Source organism: Triturus cristatus, chromosome 2_2, assembly GCF_964204655.1.
Source record: "Triturus cristatus chromosome 2_2, aTriCri1.1, whole genome shotgun sequence".
In the NCBI taxonomy this organism is placed as follows: Eukaryota; Metazoa; Chordata; class Amphibia; order Caudata; family Salamandridae; genus Triturus; species Triturus cristatus.
This window is the reverse complement of record NC_140582.1, coordinates 783,565,486-783,588,380: the sequence shown is the minus strand read 5'-3', so window position 1 is coordinate 783,588,380 and position 22,895 is coordinate 783,565,486. Positions and strand designations below refer to the sequence as shown.

General features: G+C 48.2%; 1 protein-coding gene across 1 annotated transcript in view; it reads right to left on the bottom strand.

Annotated features, from left to right (window-relative positions):
• Positions 1 to 1,116: 1,116 nt before the first annotated feature.
• Positions 1,117 to 22,895, bottom strand: part of AASDH (aminoadipate-semialdehyde dehydrogenase) — a 468,424-nt gene continuing 446,645 nt past the window's right edge. Inside the window, exon 15 of the mRNA XM_085642048.1 lies at positions 1,117 to 1,666. Within this exon, the coding sequence (XP_085498174.1) occupies positions 1,262 to 1,666 (405 nt within the window). The 3' untranslated portion in view covers positions 1,117 to 1,261. The remainder of the gene's footprint in view (positions 1,667 to 22,895) is intronic.

The window sequence follows — 22,895 nt, the reverse complement described above, 5'->3', positions numbered from 1 at the left end:
CGTGTCACACATTTATAGCTGACATACATGGCAACATTTCAGAAGAGAAAAGTGGGAGATTTCTATAAAAAAAAAAAATCAGGGGAATGTATTTCCTCAATTGACTTCTATTGGGGCCTGAATCTGGTAACTGTCATGTATGGGATTTGCAAGTCTGCTGCACAGCAGGATTGGCTATTAGAAATACAAATGTACGTTTTTTTTCCCTTGTCAGGAGCACGGAGCAAGCACTATGGCAGGGCAGAGAGAGCGTGATGCAAGTGTTATGCACTGACCTGCAGGTTACTGGCAGTGCATACTCCGATTTACACAAGACCAGGTCCCGTTAGCGGAAGCCCACAGAGCAGTAATGGCTCGCACCGTTCGAGGTGGCGGGGAGGGGGCAGGGGTGTAGAAAAAGAAAATCACTTACCTCATTGGTTGACCACGTCTTTTCTCCGCTTCCCTTTGGAAGCACGAAACGGAAGCAGGAAGTACACTCAGGCTCCTCTAAGCTGAGCACAGCGCTGGTATCACCATGACAGCAGCCTCGTGATTGGCTTGAGTGCCGTGGTTCGGCACTCAGACAGGGCCTGACAGCCTGTGCATGTTCTCCAGCCAGGCTGTGTATTACAGCCCTGTGGAGAACATGCAAAGTGCGCATGACTGTTTGGTGAGCCCAAGACGGCGAGGCAAACCGTCATTCGCACTTGGAAAGTGCCCCAACAACTCATCCACCTGCTCAATGAACCTTGCCCTGCCCTGCCCCACAAAACTGCCTCAGCAGGGAAAAATAAAATGAAAATAACATTGTGTTATTATCATTTTATTTTTCATTTTTTGCAATGCTGAAAGCAGTGGTGTGGCGCTCCTCCGCCTTAGCCGTGGAGCCGCCCATGCTACAGGGGATTCGGGTTTCTGCATGCTGGAATCGGGAGGCGGCGGACAAGCCATGAAATCAGTAGTCTCCAGCCTGAATCGGGAGGGTTGGCATGTATGTAGGTGATAATGTGCAACAGAGAAATCTTAGTGAAGTGACTTGGCCAATTGTACATCTCACCTGTTAACTCTCCAAACCTTCCTGAAGATGTATAATCACAGTGGTTTCATCACCCAGTAAAATATAAATACTTAAATAATAATAGAGGTTATCTTTTCTTTATTAAAAATATCATTTGTTCCACAAGTAAGGCATTACTATTTATATTCTGTTCTTTATTGCTGCTACCTCCTGGTTCTATAAATACTTACTGAGATGCGGACTGCATACAAAAAATCAGTGTCACAGACCAGTGTTTTTTCTTTCAGCTGTACACAAATCCAGACAATATACATAATCGTTTCTGCATCCAACAATTAGCTTTGACCCACATATCACAGGTGAGGAGAAAACTTCTCCTGGAAGTTTGTAAGAAGACCTTATTAGTCCACACTCTGCCTCAAGGATCCACAGCGTCCCATCAGTTGAGGCTACTGCTACAAAACTTTCATTTGCGTCATCAGAGGCACTGAAAGAAAACGGTGTTGCGTAGACTTTTGCACTAGTATGAAACTTCCACTTGAAACTGCCACTCAAACTGCAGCAATATACAAATCCGTCATGTGACCCAAAAAAAACTTCTTGCGCAGATACACCTGAGATACATGGTGTTGAAAATATCGGTCCATTCGTGGAAAAATGCCATATCTGCAAAAACAAATATAAAAAATTACTTTATGTTTTACAATAAAACATGTTTTATTTTTCTGAAATGTAAAGCAAGGATCCAAACATATCTACAGACTTATTAATTATTAAAATTACTTTGGGTTATTAGCTGTAAAATTTTATGCTAAAAGAGGAAACCTCAACTTTAAAAAGATATTAAATTTGTAAGTGATTTAATTTGCCGATTGCCATTATTTTAATACTATCCTCCAAATCTTTAGGGACATTGGATATAAAAACTCCAGTTGCATATTCAAATAGTCTTATATTCCTCTGTGTGTTTATTCTGCACGTGCCAGCACGTGCCAGCAGCTTGGAACTCACTGCTGTGAGCAGCTCCTTTACTCAAGTCTGTGACAAGCAATCCTTAACCACGTTGTTAAGAGAGGCTAAAGTTTGTACTCCATGGTTGGTGATAAGATTAATGTAGTTATTTAACTTGTAAAATGTATGCTTTTTGAGTTTTCGAGGATTATTAAGGAATTTATCGCGAGTGCTATCAGTTTTATGTTACACAGAACAAGCACTCCACTTGTTGTGTCGTTGGAACCTCCAGGATTAGGATGAGTCAACGTATGTTTTGACAATCTAGGGACCGTTATTGTAAGCGGAGTTGTATTGCTAAATATATTGGGTTTGGTGGTTAATTTATCCACTTTTTCTGCAGTCAAAGTGGGGTCTGAGTTGACCACTGGAGTGCTCATAAAATTCTTGTTTGTTGTAGTCGAGAGATTAGCCTTTTCTAGTGTGACAGCCATGAATGACCATGGATTGCAGTTTAGCAGTCGCCCAACTGATAAAGCAAGTTTAGAGATGAAACAGCACAATACATAAAAGAACAGTGTTTTACCAGCCATAGGACAGTTGACCCTTAACAACCTGCTACAGATCACAATGAACAGTGGTAAGGACTAAAAATAGGTTGTGATGAGGATGACTGGTACTTGAGGGTGGGCCTCACAGCCCTCTAATGGAAGAAATCATTCTGCTGTTCTTAAAGGTAGGAAGTCAAAAACATTAATGCTTGTCCAGGGTTGATGGAAAAGTCTGATATACTGATTGTCGGAGATGGAAGGAGAGTCGGCCCATGTTGCAGTGAGAGTGCACTACAGGCTAGGCCTGGGGAAGCCTTTGCCAGAGGCCAGAGCCCATCAGAGGCTGGCTGGGCCTCCCTCTTTCTTCACTGTACTGAAAGTTCTGAGATTTATTTTTTGACATTAGTCTTGGGTTCCTGTTGCATATAATGTCTAAATGGACATTACGCAGTAAGAGCGGGTAAAATATCTAAATCTGATCAGGTTTCAATTCATATATTTCTGAAAAAAGTGGTGTGGATTTAGAATGATGAAATAGGTAGTACGGAGCTGCTATTAAGAGCAGGGATGGTGTGGCATACCCTGGCGAATTGTGGAGGTCTGCTCAGGGCACAATAGGGCTGGCTGTTCTGGTGGCACAGTCTATCCTGCTGAGCAAACGGGTGTGGATTATAAAGGCACGCCTTCAAGAGGCTGCTCTGGCTTGGTCTTCTCAAGTCTCACGAGACACCTAACTCAGTTCCAGTGGCCCAAACTGCAGCCTCAGCAGCCCGGCTTGCCATTGTTTCACTTCACTACTCCAGCAGCATAGCGCCTTCATGATCTACCTGTCTTGCCTCCCTTTAATGTGTCTCATGTGAAGCAGTGACTTCTAGTGACCATTACACAGACCTGGCCCTGACAAAATAAATTTGTTGAACACCAAACTGATGAATCTAAAGTCTCTTCTTGCTTCAATTTAAAATATTTAATTTGTTTGATTCTGCAATGCAAAGCTTAGGGGAGAGTATTTCTAAGATCAATGCAATTATGTCATTAGTAATGCATAGTACAAGGAGATGAACTATTAATTTAGTTTTCAATACATTATTGTTATGCAGATGATTACCAATATGTACAGAATGTTGAAAGATAATATGCCCCGTTATAACATTACACAGTCTGGAACCTCCAAATCTTAATAGCACCTGTGAAATCCAAAGTATTCCCATCTTTCACAAATAAATAAACAGTCAACCCTGTCATTCAAGAAAGTCTTTCCAGATTGAGTTAAGGGTGCAAAGATGGGGTAAGAGATGGAGGGAAAGAAGCCTAGAGTGAGAGAGAGAACATGAAAACGTCAAATGCTTCCCATTGGAAAGCCAAGCACTGTAACACCTCAACTGCATGCAAACAACCCCGCAACAGCCACAGTGCTCTCTCTGCTCTGGCGATGGAGATCGGTATGGGGTCCAAACCTCTCACAGCATTCCACTGTTGCTATAAAAGCAGTCATGGATGTTTCTGGTTTTCGTATACTAAATGGTAAGCATGCTCCTTCTTTGCAGTATGATAATCCTGAGGGCTTCAGGCTTTGGGAACGTAAACCACATCTCACCATCACAGAATCAGAGTCTGACAGAAACCAGAAAGATGTCCCCTAACAAGATCTACTGCAATTATGGAGCAGTTTACAAAATCCATGATACAACCATAATGTAAGAGCTGTCAGGTAAAGTGACTTGCGAAAAAAGTAAAATACGAATATTTGTCGAACACCCATGTGGAACCAGAAAAGGAAGCAATGGAGCTACTGAAGCCGTCAGCTGGGGTATATTTAGCTTTTTCTGCCAATTTAAGTTTAAGCAGTATGACCGAACCTTTTCAGTGACTAAAGACATTTTAGGTGTACTTTCACTCAACGGACACTGAAATCCCTCTTCAGGAGCTCATGCTGCAGGCGCTCTGAGGCCACGCTGTCTCCCTGGTGACCGAGGGATTCTGCTCACTCTTTCCTTGCTGCAATATAGATGGCATCTGTCTGTCCTTTTTTTTCTTTCAGTTTTAAATAGCGGGGACTAAATCTCCTCCAGACGGCGAGTCGCCCCGCCCTCCTTACCCGTTTCAACCACCTGAGCTCTTTTACCTTAAATCACCACTGACAACGTGCTTTGGTGCCTGAAAAGGCCGCAGTTTATTGAACAACATAACTTTATACATTTCAACCGTTCATGGTCATCAACATTTAATATCCATGTTATCTATTTTCATCTACTTGTCATTAATCTCTTTCTCTTGCATTATGGACCCAGCCTCCTCACATTCCTGGGAGGGGCCCCTTTTCTGGGCTTCCGATTCACGGGTCGAGGCTTCAGCTTGCTACCGACTTGGAGGGTGTCCGTCTGGACCTGCCCGGGCTACAAGTGCCGTCCCGCTCGCCCTGCAACCCTTTCGTGGGCCTTCCCTTCTCCCAGGGGTCCCTGCCGTGTGGAATCCCAAGGACCCTACTTGAGCATCTACTCTACCTTTCCTGAGGCGGAGTCCTTGCCATCTTCTTCCTTGGTACCCCTGCCGTGAGGTATCCCAGGGGTCCTGCGGGAGCATCACATCTACTCTTTCTATTGCAGCACGCCACCCCTCAGTGCCCCTGCCATGAGGCATCCCAAGGACATTGTGAGAGCCTTCTAGAAAGTTTTCTCTTTTTACTACCTTTCTTGTGTTTATACCACCACGCTACCTACGGTTTCTCAGTCGGAGGGAGCTCCCCCCTACCCCAGCCTCTCCATTCTCTCTTAGTTGAAACCCATCTGTTCCGGTACCCCCACCATGTTCAGTAGGAACATGTTCATTCCTACCCCCGTGAGGTGTACCCCATCTTCCAGGTGATACCCCGGAAACCTCAAGTTTATGAAACCGTGTCTCACGAAGCCCCATCCATTGGCCTTACACACCTTTGCCATGGTGATATTAAGTTTCCGTCTGGATTTTTCCACTGCCCCTAGGTCCACAGCCCCCCGCCAGTCCTTCCGCACTATGATTTCCGAAAAATTACTTCTGTGGGGCTGATCAGGCGTGCCAAGGCAGTGAGGCTTTTCTGCATGTTCTCTAGTAGTGCCCGCCTTCCCAAAGCTGCCAAGTCATTCCCTCCCAGGTGGACCACCGCCGCGTCCGGTTTGCCACCTTGCTTTAGAGCAGTTGGTCCCATTTCATTCCCGGGCGCCCTTTCCATTCTATTTCAGTATCAGAGCGCTTTACATGAGCACGAGTTGCGTTACAGGTGGACAAATCTTTTTTTTTTTTTATAGGCACGGGGAGAATAAGTGATCTGCCCAGAATCACAGGATGTTGAGCGTCCCTGCCGAGGTCGACCGCTCCAGCCTTTGGGCCACACCCTCTCCATTAATATCATTCAGTTGTGGCACTCACAACTATCTCACGTAGATGAGATTAGAAATGCCTTAGAACAGACGAATATTCAAAAAAGGAAAGCACCGGTCTCCCTTCTGATCTGGGCTTATACGATGTACAATCTCCAATATTACATCAGACGGTCATAAGGGGCTTGACCAAACTGTCGATCTCTGATGGAACATCAGTTGAGGGGGCATTGTTACCTGACCACATTCTCGATTTCTTCCATTAACATAAACATGGTTTACCGCCGCATCAACCCTTCTACTGCGAATGCAATACCTTTTGCATATAAAATATACGAAAATCGCGATAAGGGAAGAGTCCGCAGCACAGCACTGATTTTTTGCGACTACCTGCAAGTCACAAACATCAATTACTGGGCCATGTCAGTGTGAGGTGCCGTGATCTGCAAATTACATATCAGCCACCCACAATCACATATGATATGTTTTCTTTATCTTACCCCAAATGCCACCGTAGCAATTTCAAACCAAGTTTTAGATTTTATTGCACAAGTTGTCAATGATTATAAACAGACAGAGTTGAGAAACTAAGCAACATAATTAAAGATGTCTGTTATCACCATGCCCACTAACTATCGTCACACTCGAGAACACTACTACGCCTGTTATGCAAACCACAACTCGCACACCAAATAGAATGCTTTATGACTCTACCTTTGCCACAGAAGGCTCCACAAATTACGTGATTTCAGTTGGCTTACTGTTTTTATCAGCAGGGCATATCAATGCCAAAGAGTTGCAGAGTCGGTTTTCACTTTTGCGCGCTGACAAGTGCACAAGTCGGTGCGTGAAATGATAAGCATACACAAAAGTAAGTGCATCGCTGTAGCAACCTACAGAGCTGGAGTTTAGGGGTACATGGGTACCGGTTCTTTGCAGAGGGATGAGAACGCATTTTTACACAGGCTTTTGGAATTCCCTCAATCGGCTCCTTCATTTATGCGCAATTCTGAGGTTGGTTTGCCTCCTATAGAGGACAGGATCAAGGTGGCCCCTCTCTTACTCTGGATTAGAATCTGGGTAAACTAGGTCCCACACTCAAAAGATACATTGAAAGACTGTCTCTCCCTGGAACATGCCCAGGCGATCCTGTGGATTAATTATATTAAGGAGGGCTTTAGGGACTTGGGTGCTATTTTTTAATGACTCAAGCATTAAGCAGGATGTGATGGGTCCAAGTAAAAGCAGCATTTTGAGAAAGGCAGGGCATTCTGCATCAGGCAAATTTTGACAAACTGGGTAGTAGCACTAATTACAATTTGATTAAAAAATCGCCAGGATGTGAATTTTATCTAACATCAATTTTTTGTTCAAATTGAAGTTTTATATGACCAGGTTTCGTTTAACACCTAACACTTACTAGGGGCCTTTCCCAAGGATGTTGACTGGACTAGCATTATGCCAAGTTGCCCTTGTGCTAAACCTCTAAACAAAGCACCATGCGCTTTATTCTCTTTTGCCACTTATACTTCCTTCCCGAGAAGCGTTTTTTGACCCCAATTCTGAACAGATTTAAGATATGGTCTCACAGAGAGGCGCTTATGTTATTGCAATAAAGTAATTCAAACTTTGTGTTGCATTGGTTCATTTTGTTTGCTGTGCGCTGAAATAAGTAATAGATATGGGTCTGTATATTGCACTTTGTTGATCGTATTTGGCTGCTTTTCTACGGGGACGTGGTTTTTAAATTCTTGTTTTTGTAATCTTCATTCGTTATCAATTTGTATTGGATTATGTTTTAACTTGTGCTTTAAAAGCTCTTTGTAGGCAGAATAAAGTATATTTGACTGTCTGACAGACATGTGGTCTCACTAGCATATTACCTCACCAATAATATTATGAATAACATACCTAAAAATACAGTACGATCTCTCTGAGTATGCGTTTAAATATAAAGATGTGGTGTAAAGTCCTCTTATTTGCGGTTATACGAATTATGAGGTCATAATCATAGCATCTGGTGTGTGATTTATGGATGCATGGTAGGTGTGTGAGCTATTTTTTACAATCAGTGTAGTCTATGCAGAATTGTAGTTCCTTCACGGAGGTAAAGCTTGACAACTATTTTAATTCTAAAACATTTGACAGACTATAAAACTCTAACTGCAGGCACATGTTTCGGTTTCACTTTCAATGGAACACAGGAGGGGCTGGGTGCCAAACTGGTCTGCAGGAAAACATCAGTCCGAGCTAACCGAACGGTTCATCAAACACCCAGGAACTATTTTACTAAACAGCATCCATGTGGCTGCACTCAAAAAAGAACTGGTAGTCATTAATAGCTTTCAACTATCGCTTTCCGGCTAAACACAACTCAGTAGCCCCTACCGAGTACATTGTGGTCAATATTGTTACTGTATGAAGAGTTGCATTTCAATGAAAATATTTTTTTTTATTCCAATGCATTTGGATAATGTGGCGCTTCAGGCATCTGTTTCTTGGAAACATTTGACTAAATAGTTTCCATGTGCCTGCACTAAATACAGAAATATTCGGTGATTGGTTTATTATTTCTTAAAAAGAGACGAGGCCTTTGCTATATGGGAAGTCAAAATCTTCTTTCAATTATGCATTGATGGTCCTTGAACCTAAAATAGATTTTAGTTTTGGATGAGTATCTACTGGTGAATAAAAACTATCCTGTGCAGTCCCTGAGGCTAACAGAGCGCCCACGCTTGATACACTGCTAGAGGTACCTGATATGGTGCATCCCCTCTGGAGACCAGGGGGACGGGTGCATCTTACCTACAGAGCATAAGCCTTCCTCCTACCTCCAGAACCAACGACGAACAGCCCACTTGTTATAACAAAACTTACAGTTTTCGTCTTTTAATAGTGGGTACTCGCAAAGAAACAGACATCAGGAGTGAGAGAGTGGGGTGGCAACAAAACACGGTAAATGGGGACAGTGTGGTGGGGGCGTGGCCGGACGCCGATGGAGCAGGGAGCCTGAACCTGAGCTCCTGCCAGTGATCCCCCCCACTTAGTACCATCCTGCCCGATATTGGGGGGCCTCTACAACAGATAACGTGCCACCCGACCCCGGCAGCACAGCGGAGGCCGGGCAAAATGGCGCTCGCGGTCACGAGCTGAGAGGCGGAGCCTGGCAGAAGCCGTGAGGCTCGGTGAAACACTGAGCAGGGAGGGCCGTTGCCACAGAACGACTAAGAACCGGAGTCCCTGTTGCCTAAGAACAGTAAGAAGGAGCGGGGGCGGAGGGCTCCGGAACCACAGCCGCTCGAGTCTGGCAGCGGAGGGGGAGCGACAGCAGGGAAGCCACCTGCTGACATAGAATGGGAGCAGACATATTGGGAACTGCACTCCACATCTCCCTGCAGGGAGCGGGAGACTTGAGCACACAACATAGCCTGGAATAGGGCTGCAAAACCCCAGGAAGCAACTCTGGCAACTCCAGGAGGCAGCTGTAGGGCTCAACAGGATGGCGGCGGCGGCTTGACTGGCCTTGCCGCATAATTACTTCGGCCGGGGGAAATGCGAAGCTACTCAAGATGGAGCCTGCGACATGAAACAGCCTACCGAGGACTGACCAGATGCGGGCAGAACTGTGCATTGAAGTTAGACGAGGGCCGGGGACGGCGGAACACAGGGCTGGCGTGGATATGAGAGTCCTGGGGCGGAGCGGCAAGCCTCGTATGAAGGAGCGGCTGTACTGAGGGAGTGAGGCAGCCAGGCAAGATGGTGCCCAGGGCCCGGGATCTACAGTACTAGCGGAGCCTGGTGTCACGTCCCTGGAGGGAGCAATGTGTGTGTGGCGTATGGTTGGCGGTCTAGCTCTCCTGTGTGCAGTACCACAGGTCACCTCTGGAGCACTTCCGGGGAACATCCTTAATAGACCCACACGCCCACACACGAGTGCTTCTGATACTGTGCGGACGCTTCCTGACGGTGCCGACGGAATCGCCGAACAGCTCCAGGTACAGGCTCCACTGACTCTCCATCTAAGCGCCGGAGCGCTGCTTCTGCCACCAAGAGCCGAGTGCGGGCGCACTCGATTTCCCCCGCTCTGACACCGGTGAGCACCCAGCGCGCCACCGTTTGCCTTCTCTTCTCTCTTGTCTCGGTGAGCGCTGGGGCGTGTCACCACTTACCCTTTCGCCACCAGAGTCAGTACCGGAGCTCTGACTCAACTGCCAAGAGTTGAGCGCGGGCACACTCAACCCGCCTCTGCCAAGCCACGCTGAACGCGGGGCTCACCGCCACACACTGAGCGTTTTGTCAACGCCGGAGCACTGTAAAGTTAAACTTAGGGAGTTCAGTGCGGGCGCACTCACACTCCCCCTTTCCTTCTGGGTGAGCGCTGGGGCGCGTCACCATTTGTGCCCTTGGATTACCTTCTTTTGTTGTTTCAGGCAAGCACTGGAGTGCCTTGCCACCATTCAATCAATCAATCAATCAATCAATCAGTTACATTTATAAAGCGCGCTACTCACCCGTAAGGGTCTCAAGGCGCTGGGGGGGAGGGGGGGTCAGTGCTCGTAGAGCCAGGTCTTGAGCTGCCTTCTGAAGGAGAGGTGGTCCTGTATGGCGCGAAGGTGGCTGGGAAGGGAGTTCCAGGTCTTCGCTGCCAGAAAAGAGAAAGATCTTCCTCCGGCGGTGGCTTTGCGGATGCGGGGTATGGCTGCCAGGGCTTGTCCGGTCGAGCGTAGGGTGCGCGGAGGAGTGTAGAAGGAGACGCGGTGGTTGATGAGTTTTGGTCCGAGGTTGTGCAGGGCTTTGTGTGCGTGGGTGAGGAGTCTGAAGGTGATCCTCTTGTTGACTGGGAGCCAGTGAAGTTTCTTCAGGTGTCCGGAGATGTGGTGGTGGCGGGGTATGTTCAGGATGAGTCGTGCGGCAGCGTTCTGGATTCGTTGCAGTTTCCTCTGCAGCTTGATGGTGATGCCGGCGTACAGAGTGTTCCCATAGTCCAAGCGACTGGTGACGAGGGCGTGGGTGACGGTCTTCCTGGTGTCGGTGGGGATCCAGCGGAAGATCTTGTGGAGCATGCGGAGGGTGTTGAAGCATGCCGAGGTCACCGAGTTGACCTGTCTGGTCATGGAGAGGGATGAGTCCAGGATGAAGCCGAGGTTGCGTGCGTGGTCGGTGGGTTGGGGAGTGCTGCCCAGGGCGGGAGGCCACCAGGAGACGTCCCAGGCGGAGGGTGTAGGGCCGAGTATGAGGACCTCCGTCTTCTCTGTGTTCAGTTTAAGCCGGCTGTCTGTCATCCAGTTCGCTACTTCCTTCATGCCTTCGTGTAGTCTGGTTCTAGCTGAGGTGGGGTTGTTGGTGAGGGATAAGATGAGCTGGGTGTCGTCGGCGTAGGATATGAGGTCGAGTCCGTGTTTTCGTGCGATGTTCGCCAAGGGGGTCATGTAGATGTTGAAGAGGGTGGGGCTGAGGGAGGATCCTTGGGGGACGCCGCAGATGATCTCTGTGGCTGTGGATCTGAAGGGGGGGAGGCGGACTCTCGATCCATTCCAGGGCCTTGCCTCTGATGCCGGCGTTGCTGAGGCGACGTATCAGGGTATGGTGGCATACCGTGTCGAAGGCTGCAGAGAGGTCCAGGAGTATGAGGGCCACAGTTTCTCCTTTGTCAGTCAGGGATCTGATGTCGTCCGTGGCTGCGATGAGGGCGGTCTCGGTGCTGTGGTTAGCTCTGAAGCCGAACTGTGAGGGGTCGAGTGAGTCGTTGATTTCCAGGGCGGTGGTGAGTTGAGTGTTGACGATTTTCTCAATCACTTTGACGGGGAACGGTAGGAGCGAGATGGGCCGGAAGTTTTTGAGTTCGGTGGGGTCTGCTGTTGGTTTCTTTAGGAGGGCGTTGAGTTCGGCGTGTTTCCATTTCTCCGGGAAGGTGGCGGTGGTGAAAGATGCGTTGATGATGTCTCGGAGGTGGGGTGCGATGATGTTGTCGGCTTTGTTGAAGATGTGGTGCGGGCAGGGGTCGGATGGTGATCCTGAGTGGATGGAGTTCATGATGCGGGTGGTTTCCTCGGTGGTGGTTGGGTTCCAGGTGAGGATGGTGGTGTTGTCGGTGGCGGGTTCCAGTGGTGGGTTCGTGTTGGTTGTGGTGAAGCTGTTGTAGATGTCGGTGATCTTGTGGTGGAAGAAGGCTGCGATGGAGTCGCAGAGGTCCTGTGAGGGAGGGATGGAGTTGTTTTCTGCGTCGGGGTTGGAGAGTTCCTTGACGATGCCAAATAGTTCCTTGCTGTTGTGGGCGTTGTTGTCTAGTCTGTTCTGGAAGGCTGATTTTCATGCGGCGCGGAGGCGTTGGTGGTGTTGGCGGGTGGCGTTCTTGAGAGCAGACATGTTCTCCTCGGTCTGGTTGAGGCGCCAAGTCTTTTCGAGGGTGCGGCATTCTTTTTTGGAGTCCTTGAGGTCGGGGGTGAACCAGGAGTTTTTCTTGTGGTTGTTGGTGTTTGCTTGGGTCTTTAGGGGGGCCAGGAGGTTGGCGCAGTCGGAGATCCAGCTCGTGAGGTTGTTGGTGGATTTGTTGGGGTCTGTGGTGCTGGTGGGTTGCTTCTGAGAGAGGGTCGATGTGAGTTGTTCCGTGGTGATTCGATTCCACTGTCTTCTTGGTGGTTGCTGGGTGTGGTGGTGCACGGTGGTCGTCTTGAAGCTGAAGTCGACACAGCTGTGGTCCGACCAGGCGAGTTCGGTGGTGTGGCTGAAAGAGATGTGTTTGCTGGAGGAGAAGATGGGGTCGAGCGTGTGTCCGGCGTAGTGGGTGGGGGTGTTGACTAGCTGTTTCAGTCCCAGGTTGGCGAGGTTATCCCAAAGGGACACCAAAGCCAACCTCTTACATCCCATAGCCTACTATTCTCGGAAGTTACAACCAGCAGAACGGAACTACACTGTTTCAGATCGGGAGCTCCTAACCATCAAAGCGGTCTTCGAGGAATGGTGTCACTATCTGAAAGACGCAAGACATCCGGTCACCATCTATACGGACCATTGGAACCTACAGTTCCTCCGTTCAGCCAGAGCCTACTACGGTGGACGTTGTTCTTCAACGAATATGCGTTCACGATCACGTATCGACCCGGGAAAGAAAACGCCAAAGCAGACGCCCTGTCGAGATTAGAGGGGACTAGTGACGGTAATACCCAGTCCACACCGTCTCCCATCTTACCAGACCACTGTTTTCAAGGAGCGGTCTTCTCCTCCTCCTCCTTCTTGTTTCAAGTACGCGACGATTTCAAAGTAAAGAAACCAGAAGAATGGACCAGAGAACAAACCGGAATAACCATGTGTGATGGACTTCTTTATAAAGGAAGTAACTACTACCTCCCGTTGCCACATCAACAACAACAAGAACTGTATATGTGCCATGACCATGTACTGTCCCTACAACCTGGATATCATAAAACCTTGGATCTGTTGCACCGGCACTTCTGGTGGCCCACCATGCAGGGCGATGTGCGCAGCTACATAGCCCTCTGTTCGACCTGTGCACAAGGCAAAACCCAACCACGAACCGCTGTGGGCTTGTTACATCCCATCCCGGTACCCCCGTATCCTTGGCACACGGTGTCCATGGATTTTGTTGTGGAGCTACCCAAAACCAAGACAGGACATACCGCTATACTCACCATCGTGAATCACCTATCCAAAATGGCGCACTTCGTGCCGTTGCTGAAACAGCCTTCTGCGGCAGAGTTAGCCGTAATCTTCATGACCAACGTAGTCTGCCTACACGGAATCCCCTCCGTGCTGATCACCGACCGAGGCCCTCAGTTCATTTCCCGTTTCTGGAGAGCCGTGTGCAACGCTATAGGAATAGACATGCGTCTTTCCTCCGCATACCACCCCCAAACCGACGGCCAGGCAGAGAGAACCAACCAAACCATGGAGCAGTACCTTCGTTGCTTACTTATCACGGTCGAGGAGGAGTGGTCAGACGTTCTATGGATGGTGGAATACGCCTACAATAACAACACACACGCTTCCATAGGAATGTCACCTTTTTACTGTTTGCAGGGAAGGCATCCATACACCACCCCCTGGGAAGAGCCGCAGTCCTGTCCTCTACCCACTGTCCAAGCCTATCACGCACAGCTAGGTGAATTATGACAACAGGCCCGGTTCGAACTGGCCAAGGCCAAGGAAACATACAAACAAAACACTGACACACACAGCCAGGCCGAACCAGAGTACAAGGAGGGAGACAGGGTATGGGTCTCTATCAAAAACCTTAATGTGCATGGCCCCAAAAAACTGCTACCGCGTTACGTTGGTCCTTACACGATAGCCAAAGTCATCAACAAGGTGTCCATGAAACTTACCCTGCCCCCTCACATGAAAATACACCCTGTCTTTCATGTTTCTCTCCTGAAGCAGGCCCAAACTGACAACATGACCTCTGTGTCTCCACCCCCTGTACTCAGGGACGACCAAGAGGAATATGAGGTTCGTGCTGTGCTAGATTCCCGCACGCCATCCCCTGAGTCCACGTCCTGCTACCCCCGTGTAAGGGAGGGGGACCTGTTTTTGTGGGGGGTACTGTCACGTCCCTGGAGGCAGCAATGTGTGTGTGGCGTATGGTTGGCGGTCTAGCTCTCCTGTGTGCAGTACCACGGGTCACCTATGGAGCACTTCCGAAGAACATCCTTAATAGACCCACACGCCTACACACGAGTGCTTCTGATACTGTGCAGATGCTTCCTGGCGGTGCCGACGGAATCGCCCAACAGCTCCAGGTACAGGCTCCACTAACTCTCCACCTAAGTGCCGGAGCGCTGCTTCTGCCACCAAGAGCCGAGTGCGGGCGCACTCGATTTCCCCCGCTCTGATCCCGGTGAGTGCCCAGCGCGTCACCGCTTGCCTTCTCTTTTGTCTCGGTGAGCGCTGGGGCGTGTCACCACTTACCCTTTCGCCACCAGAGTCAGTACCGGAGCGTTGACTCAACTGCCAAGAGTCGAGCGCGGGCGCACTCAACCCGCCTCTGCCAAGCCACGCTGAACGCGGGGCTCACCGCCACACACTGAGCGTTTTGTCAACGCCGGGGCACTGTAAAGCTAAACTTAGGGAGTTCAGTGCGGGCGCACTCACACTCCCCCTTTCCTTCTGGGTGAGCGCTGGGGCGCGTCACCATTTGTGCCCTTGGATTACCTTCTTTTGTTTTTTCAGGCAAGCACTGGAGTGCCTTGCCACCATTACTTTTGCCCGCATCACGGTGAGCACCGGAGTGTGTCACCACATACCCTTCTTTATACTTGGCAAGCACAGGAGTGCATTGCCGCCATTTCTTTCGCCACCCCACGGTAGCGCAAGGGCGCTTGATACCGTAACCCTCAGTTCGTGGGATCCTTTTGTGTCTTTGGGAATCTTGCTGACTGGCAAAGGAGCCCCTTGCTGGAGTTTTCCGCTTCCTTGTTGGTAGGCGCTCCTGCCAGAGGTACCTGGATTGCACACACCCTCTTAAGGTGACTATACACTTCCTTCTATACTCCCTTGATGACTGTGGGTGTGTGTATGTTTACTGTTAGCGACAGGAAGTAACAGATTGGTGGTTGTTTTCCAGAACACAGGGTAGGAAGATCAACGCCTTCCACAAGGGGTCCTTCAACATCGTATCGCACCTTAAGGCACGTTCACTAGAGGATTCCTTCCCCCAGTCTTCACCCAGCCCCGGTCTGGTACTATTTGAGGTAGGACAAGGAGCAGGTGAGGAACGGTGGAGGTGGTTCGTATCATCCCTGCGAGACTACTCTACAGGCAGACGGTAAGGCTTGTGGGGTCCCTGACACCTGGAGGTTACCAGCAGAAGCAAGGGATCAAGAAATCGGGCCTCCAAGAGAACGGACCACCAAGTGGTGTGGGGAGGTGCCGCGGCGGAGTGCCCCAACGACAGAGGTACGGGAGAACGCGCTCTACTATCCCTCAATAAGCGCGAACCCCTACTATCTGGAGGCACTGTGTGGCCTGAAGACCAGGGGGCACTGCTGCTGGACCCCTGCAGCCAAAGACTGTCAGCCCCAGAGAGTGCCCACCTCTCGCAACAGGAACGGTGCCCCATTCTGGTGAGTGGAGGCTGCCTGGGACGGCGTGGGGTTCCCCCGGGGACAGGGGAACTGCTACCTTCTTCCCACCTTGCTTCCCCCCTGGGGCCTCTCCGGGGGGGGGGGGGGGGGTTGGGGGGAAGACACCTCGCCAGCCACTAGCACCACAAATAGGGGACCCTGGGCCCTGCTTGAGGGAGGAGGACTGCGGAGCATTGGCCTCTGGCGCTATTGCGCAGGCGGTTCACCTGAGGTCCGGCCCTGCCATCCACAGCACCGGTGTCAGCGAGGGCACTACCACCGGTGCTGATTCCTAAGGGTGATACCGGAGCGGGGCTGCGCTTGCCTGCTGGAACCTATGAGACGCCCCCACCTGTGGAGTTTAACTGAATGTCACAGATACCTGCAAGGGTAGCTAAGAACAGTAATATCTACCCAACTGACATTGCTCCCTGACTACGCCGGCCTAGAGTACTGCCGGCGGCAATAGGGGACGTGCCAGCCAGCACCGCCACTTGAACGACCAGACTTGAAGCCTGCGCCACCTGCTGCATATCTCTTAAGTGGTAGCCGAGAGGCCTAGTGGGTACCCGCGCACTGCCGGCAGAAGGAGGGGCACAGGCCGAAGATATAAGTAAAGGCTGAGATCGACTGACGGAAGCAGTGGGAGCTCTTACCCCTAGGCGCGCACGGACTGGGAAAGGCGGGAGGAACGTAGGCCCTTCCTCAGGGGGCTACAGTCAACATGGGACGCATTAACAAGAGGCGAGACACAGAGCAGCAAGACCAGGTAGGAGAGGACGGTGGGGGAGTGTGACCACGCGAAGGATCCCATAGCGAAAAGACGACGGCCCAAGACGAACCGTCCTTACATGACATCCTGCAGGCCATAGAGGCTTCGAGGACAGCAGTGGAATCTAGAATTGATACACTCCGGGAGGATCTGGGCCTACTGCGGGCAGATCATAGGAAGCTGGCGGACCGTGTTACGTCAGTGGAAGGAGACATCAAAGAACTGAAATCACAGGTATCAGAGGCTACCCGTAAAGTCACGAACATTGAAAAACGAATGTTGGAATTGCGAGCAGAGGACGCTGAAAACAGGGCATGATGGAACAACATTAGAGTCACAGGGCTGCCAGAAAAAGTTGAAGGGAACAATATGGTGGCCTATCTTGAGAACTGGATCCGCACGGAGGTAGCTGAGGAGGGCCTATCGCCATACTTCGCCTTCGAGCGGGCACACAGAGTTCTTGCATTGGCACTCCCACCCGGGAGACCGCCGAGACCGGCGGTGGCTCACCTTCTCTTTTACAAGGACAGAGACCACGTGTTGAGCCAAGCGCGACTCAAAGGCCAGCTCAAACTTGTGAATAGCATTGTACGAATCTTCCCGGATTCTTCTCGAGATGTTCAGCGACAGCGGGCCTCATTCGTCACGGCCAAACAAAAACTGCGCCAAATGGGGGTGTCATACTCAATGGTGTTCCCAGCTAAGCTCCGGATAGCACATACAGAGAAGACCAAATTTTTTACCACACCTCAAGACGTCCGGGACTGGATCGAGGAGCAGGGGCCCCAGGACCGGAGGCAAGACAGCCAAGACCAGTCAGAGGAGGATCGCATGCAATCCTCTGTAGGGGGGGAGAAGCCCAAAGGTCACTCAAACCCGGAGGAAGTTCGCCGAGACAGGGAGAGAGCAGTGGCGGCAATAATAGCATCCCTGAGTGCAGCGGGCCCACGGGGCACTTCCTCCCTGTCGGGGAGGAGCAGAGAGACTCGGAAACAGATGCCAGCTCGAGCACGGTGGGTGAGACTAGCCAGACAATGCCAGAGGTGACTTTCAGAACGGCAGATCTTTTTTATTTTTTTGTTGTCCTCATATATGCCACCAGTATATACTCTAAATGGAAACCCCTTATGCCTTTCACATTGTCAATTGATTCCGCCCTGGAGTCAATGCGTGGCAGTAGGGGTCGCCCAGAGGTAGGCTGTTTCCTTGTCCCACTCCCCTGTCCTATGATGGAATACCTCGGGCTGTGGAGGAAAGGATCATAACAAACCTCTGGCATAATCATCGGACCATTATGTCGACAACCAGGCCACCAATTCCGACCACACATTATCTGTATTCTCTACCTGGCATGCCATATCCCTCTTGCTGACCTCTATAATATTTCGTAAACAGTCGGTAAACCTGGGGAGGGCCGTTGACTTCCATTCTTTGCAAATCTCTCTCCTAGCTATTACCATCACATAGAATATAAATTGTGTGGAATGATTATTAACGTTATAACCGGGTGGTAAGCCAAAAAAAACTAACCTCGGAGAGCAAATAATGGTAGTTGTTAAAACCTTCCCCAGGAAGTCAAAAATCTCCTGCCAATATTCAAGAATCTTTGGACATTCTAAAAATATATGTGTATCATCGGCTGACGGGAATTTACAGCGCGGGCAACAATAGCTCACGCGTGTGACCCTGGACAATTTAGCAGGGGTCCAGTACACCCGATAGACCGTGAACAGATGGTTTCTCCTTAGATTGGCTGGTTTTATTAGGCTCTGAGACAAAGAGAAAGAATCTGTCCAGATCTTACTTATTGCTTCGGGACTATCTGATATCAAATTACCCCAGAGACTAGCCAACTCACAGTTTAACATTTCTGTTGCCCCTAATAAAGCCCTATACCAAAATGAAACCTCACGTTTCCACCCTCCTCCCCTGGAGGCAGATTCAAGGGTTTCAAGGTCCCTCTGTCGCTGTACCATCTGTCTTGACCACCAGGCGGAGAGTTGGTAAAACTTAAATCTTGTTAAAGATCCATTTGTTAGTAGAACTAAGGAATCCCAGTCCATAAGGCCCGAGTTGCCCCAAAGATCTCACCATCTCCTCACGCCAGCTGTTTTTAAAGGTTGGGACAACTATTCCTGAAGGCACTCCGGAGTGCCCGGGGAGTCCCAGACTGGGGCGTTAGCATGGTAATATGGGATTCCCAGAGCCCTCCGGACATATACCCAGTTCCTAAGGGCAGCCTGCAGGATCTTCAGACGGACTTTTTAATAAAATTTCTGGTCGCCAAATTTAAATAAAAAAAACTCCTGTCCCTGTGGTAAGTCGTGGAGCAAAGTCTGAAATAGGCGGCCCTGTGAGGTTGAATCCAGTTTATTGGTCAGTAGTCTAAAATTTTTGAAGTGAAAGGCATGACAATACATGAGTAGGTCAGGTGAGCCTAGACCCCCAATCCTTAACCCCCTCCTTAGCTTTTTCCAGGCTATCCTGGGAGATTTACATGCCCAAATGAAGGAGCCGATCTTCCCTTGAAGGCACTTAATCTCTTTCTGTGGAAATGATAGGGGGATGGAATTATACAAAAAGGTTAATTTAGGAAGTATGGACATTTTAATGAGGTTGACGCGTCCATAGATATTTAATGGCAGATTACCCCATCTTGTTAATGTTTTTGTTATTTCTTTTACTACTGTCTGGCAACTAATTTTCGAAATGTTTTTCAGTTCTTGAGTTAAATTAATTCCCAAATACCTCATTCTATGTTTTACATTTTGTATAGGTTCCATCCCATTATTTCGGTCTTTTCCCTATTTATTTGATATCCCGAGAGCCTTCCAAATTCTTCAGCTAAATAAAACAGCCTAGGTATGGCTTCCACATGATTGGAGGTATATAGAAGAAGGTCGTCTGCATAAAGAGCGACCTTTAGCTCTAGATCTGCTATCTTAAAAGGTTGAATTACATAATCAGCCCTAATACCGCAAACAAAAGGCTCAAAATAAATGTCAAACAAAAGGGGGGACAAAGGGCAGCCTTGTCTCGTGCCGCGAGATATCTGAAACCAGTCGGACAAGCCGTTATTGACCAATACTTTAGCTCTAGGGCCCTGATAGAGAGATTTAATTCCCTCTATGAAAATTGAAGGGAACCCAAACCCAGCCATAGTGGCCCATAGATATTTCCAGTTTACCTGGTCAAAGGCCTTGGCTGCGTCTATTGCAATTAAGGTTAATGGGAGCCCTCTGTCTTCCGCATAGTCGATGGCTCCAATCGCCTGGAAGGTCAACTCATTCAGCTGCCTCCCCGGAATGAACCGTCTTTGATCCGGATGTATTATAGATTTTATAATTTTGGCAAGCCTGGTTGCCAGGATCCCCGAGTAGAGTTTCAGATCAGAATTCAAAAGAGATATGGGCCTGTAAGACTAAATTTTTTTGGGGTCTTTATTGGGTTTTACGATAAGGGTGATCGTTGCTTCAGCCCAGGTGGGGGGGATGCTTTGGCCAGATATCAATAAATGGTTAAAAAGTAAAGTAAGGACAGGTACCAATTGCTCTAAGCAATCTGTATATATTTCACCTGGTAACCCATCTGGGCCCGCCGCTTTCCCCCGCTTTATTCTCTTGAGTTGAGCTATTACTTCCCCTTCCATGATCTCACTCTCTAGATAGTTCCTATCAATTTCTGAGATTTGGGGTACATTTTTCTGACTTAAACAAGATTGAACTTTCTCTAACTCAACACTCTTATCTTCCTTGTATAGGCCTTGCATGAACCCTCTCGCTTCTTCCCTGATGTCCCCATCCTCCATAATTGATATACCTGTCTCCCTTTGTGTTAAAACTTTAATGTTGTTCCTGGATCTTTCCTCTCTGGCTTTCCAGGCGAGAAGGCATTTCTCCCCGTATTCAAAATTCTTCAGCTTACTAGTTTCCCATTTTTTCCTAATAATCTTTTCTTCGCTGGCTTTAAGAGATAGTTGTAGTTCTAAAAGCTCCTTTTCTAGTTTAGAAATCTTCTCCCTATCTGAAACCTATCTTCTCCCTATCTGAGGCCACTTGTAATTCCAAGTCTTTTTCAGTATTCGCTTACAACTCATCCTGCTTTTTTTTTTAAAGAATCTTTCTATTGTGGGCCATTAGAGAACTCAACATGCCACGTAGAAAAGCCTTGTACGATTCCCACACAATCTGAATGGTAGAGGAGCCAATATTAATATTTAGGAATTCAGTTGTTTTTTTCCTCATTTCTACCTTTACTCGATCCTCTAAAAGCAGTGTCCATCTAATGGCTGGGAGTCTAGAACTTAATGAAAAGACCATTTCGACAACCGCGTGATCAGATATCCCTACTGGGATATGGGAAAGAGAAGTTATGTCTGTAAGCAAATGTTGGTCTACTAGGAAGTAATCAATTCTCGAATAATTTTTATATTTCTTGCTATAGAAAGTAAACCCCCTAGTAGAACCAAACTTGGCCCTCCAAACATCCAGCAAATTAAAGTCTTTCATCATAGATCCCAGGTCAGAAAGAGATTTAGAAGGAGCATGATATTTAACCTTTGATGTCCTGTCCAGATTAAAATCAAAAATAAGATTGAAATCCCCCCCCAAAATCACGGGACCTGGGGACGCTAGTAGACCTGCTGCCAATTTCAATAGAGGACCGGGGTTATCATCATTTGGGCCATAATATACTGCACATGTGTAGTGGGTACCGTGAATGGAGAGGGCTGCCACTATCCATCTGCCAGTTTGATCAGTTTCAGACTTTATCAGTCTTATCCCCTATTTGCCCTAACAACAATCGCAAGCCCCCTAGTCACCCCCTTCTGTCTAGAACACACTATCTCCTGCACCCACCCCAAGTTTTCAAAGACTGGCTTACAGACATTCAACTCAAGGTGCGTCTCTTGTATTAACATAAGGTCGGCGCCAGAGTTTCTTAAAAATTCACAGACTCTAGACTGTTTTCTCTTATCGCCCATTTCGTTCAAATTCCAGGAGAGGGTTTTAATACTTATCGATCTACTCATGACTGTACTCTACGTTTTCTCTCATCCTAAGCATATGATTCCTATATATGAGGACTATTTTTTTGCTTTTTCACCCACAACCCGACACCCCACCCTCATCCCCCCCCGTGAGGAACCCCCCAACATATCTGACGGTGAAGAAACCGTCTTTAGGGCTCCGGGAGAACTGCCTTTGGGTCTACGTGCATCGACGGGAATTTTTATCATTACTCCAATTACTCCAATCATAAGGAAGTATAATGAAAGAATAAGTGCAAAGTGCGAGAGTGCTACGTGACAAATTAGGTTTAAAAATGTATTATTTTTCTTTTTTTTCTTTTCCCTCTTTTTATAAATCTCCTTTTTCTTCTTTTTTCTTCCTTCCCCCCCCTTTCCCTTTTCCTTTTACCTTTACTATTCCCTTATTTTCCCTAGTATCCTATTAGTTACTTAACCTCTGTACCCCACGCACCCGCTATGTGTCCCTAAGTGACCTATATTACCTCAAGTATTTTGCACCTTCTTTAATCCATGTCACTTCTGTCTCATCAAAGTTAAAAGATCATCTACTTCCGTGACCTGGGTACAATTGTACATTTTATTATTCCACATAATCTTTAAGAGAGCTGGGAATTTCATTTGCACTTGGGCTCCAAACGATCATAGTTCTGGCATTCTGGTACCCAACTCCCACTGCCTCTGAGCTGTTCTTCCTCCTATATCAGATCTAATAAGATATGGGGTTGCCCGATAATGAAGGTCTGCTTTAGAGAGACTTCTCCCCAAGATTAATTCTTTGATATTGAAAGACTGAAAGTTTACCAAAATCTTTCTAGGTGCTTTTCTATCTGCGTGTAACTTAAAGGGGTCTCTGTGTACTCGTTGAATTTCAGCCTCCAAGTCAATGTCTGGACGGTCTTTTAAAACCCCTTCTCTTAACAGGTTACAGACGAAACCCTTGATGTCCTCCAGCTGCGCTCCCTCTGGTATTTTCAAAATTCTCAAGTTGTTTCTTCGAGCTTGGGTTTCTAGCCTCTCCACGTCTGAAGCCAAGGATTTATTCTGTATTTTCAGAGTTTCAATATCTTTGGAGTTCCCCTGGACAGATTTGGTTAGGGCTATCACTTCCAGTTCCAATTTACTGGTCCGGGCGATAACATCATCTAATTTAGATT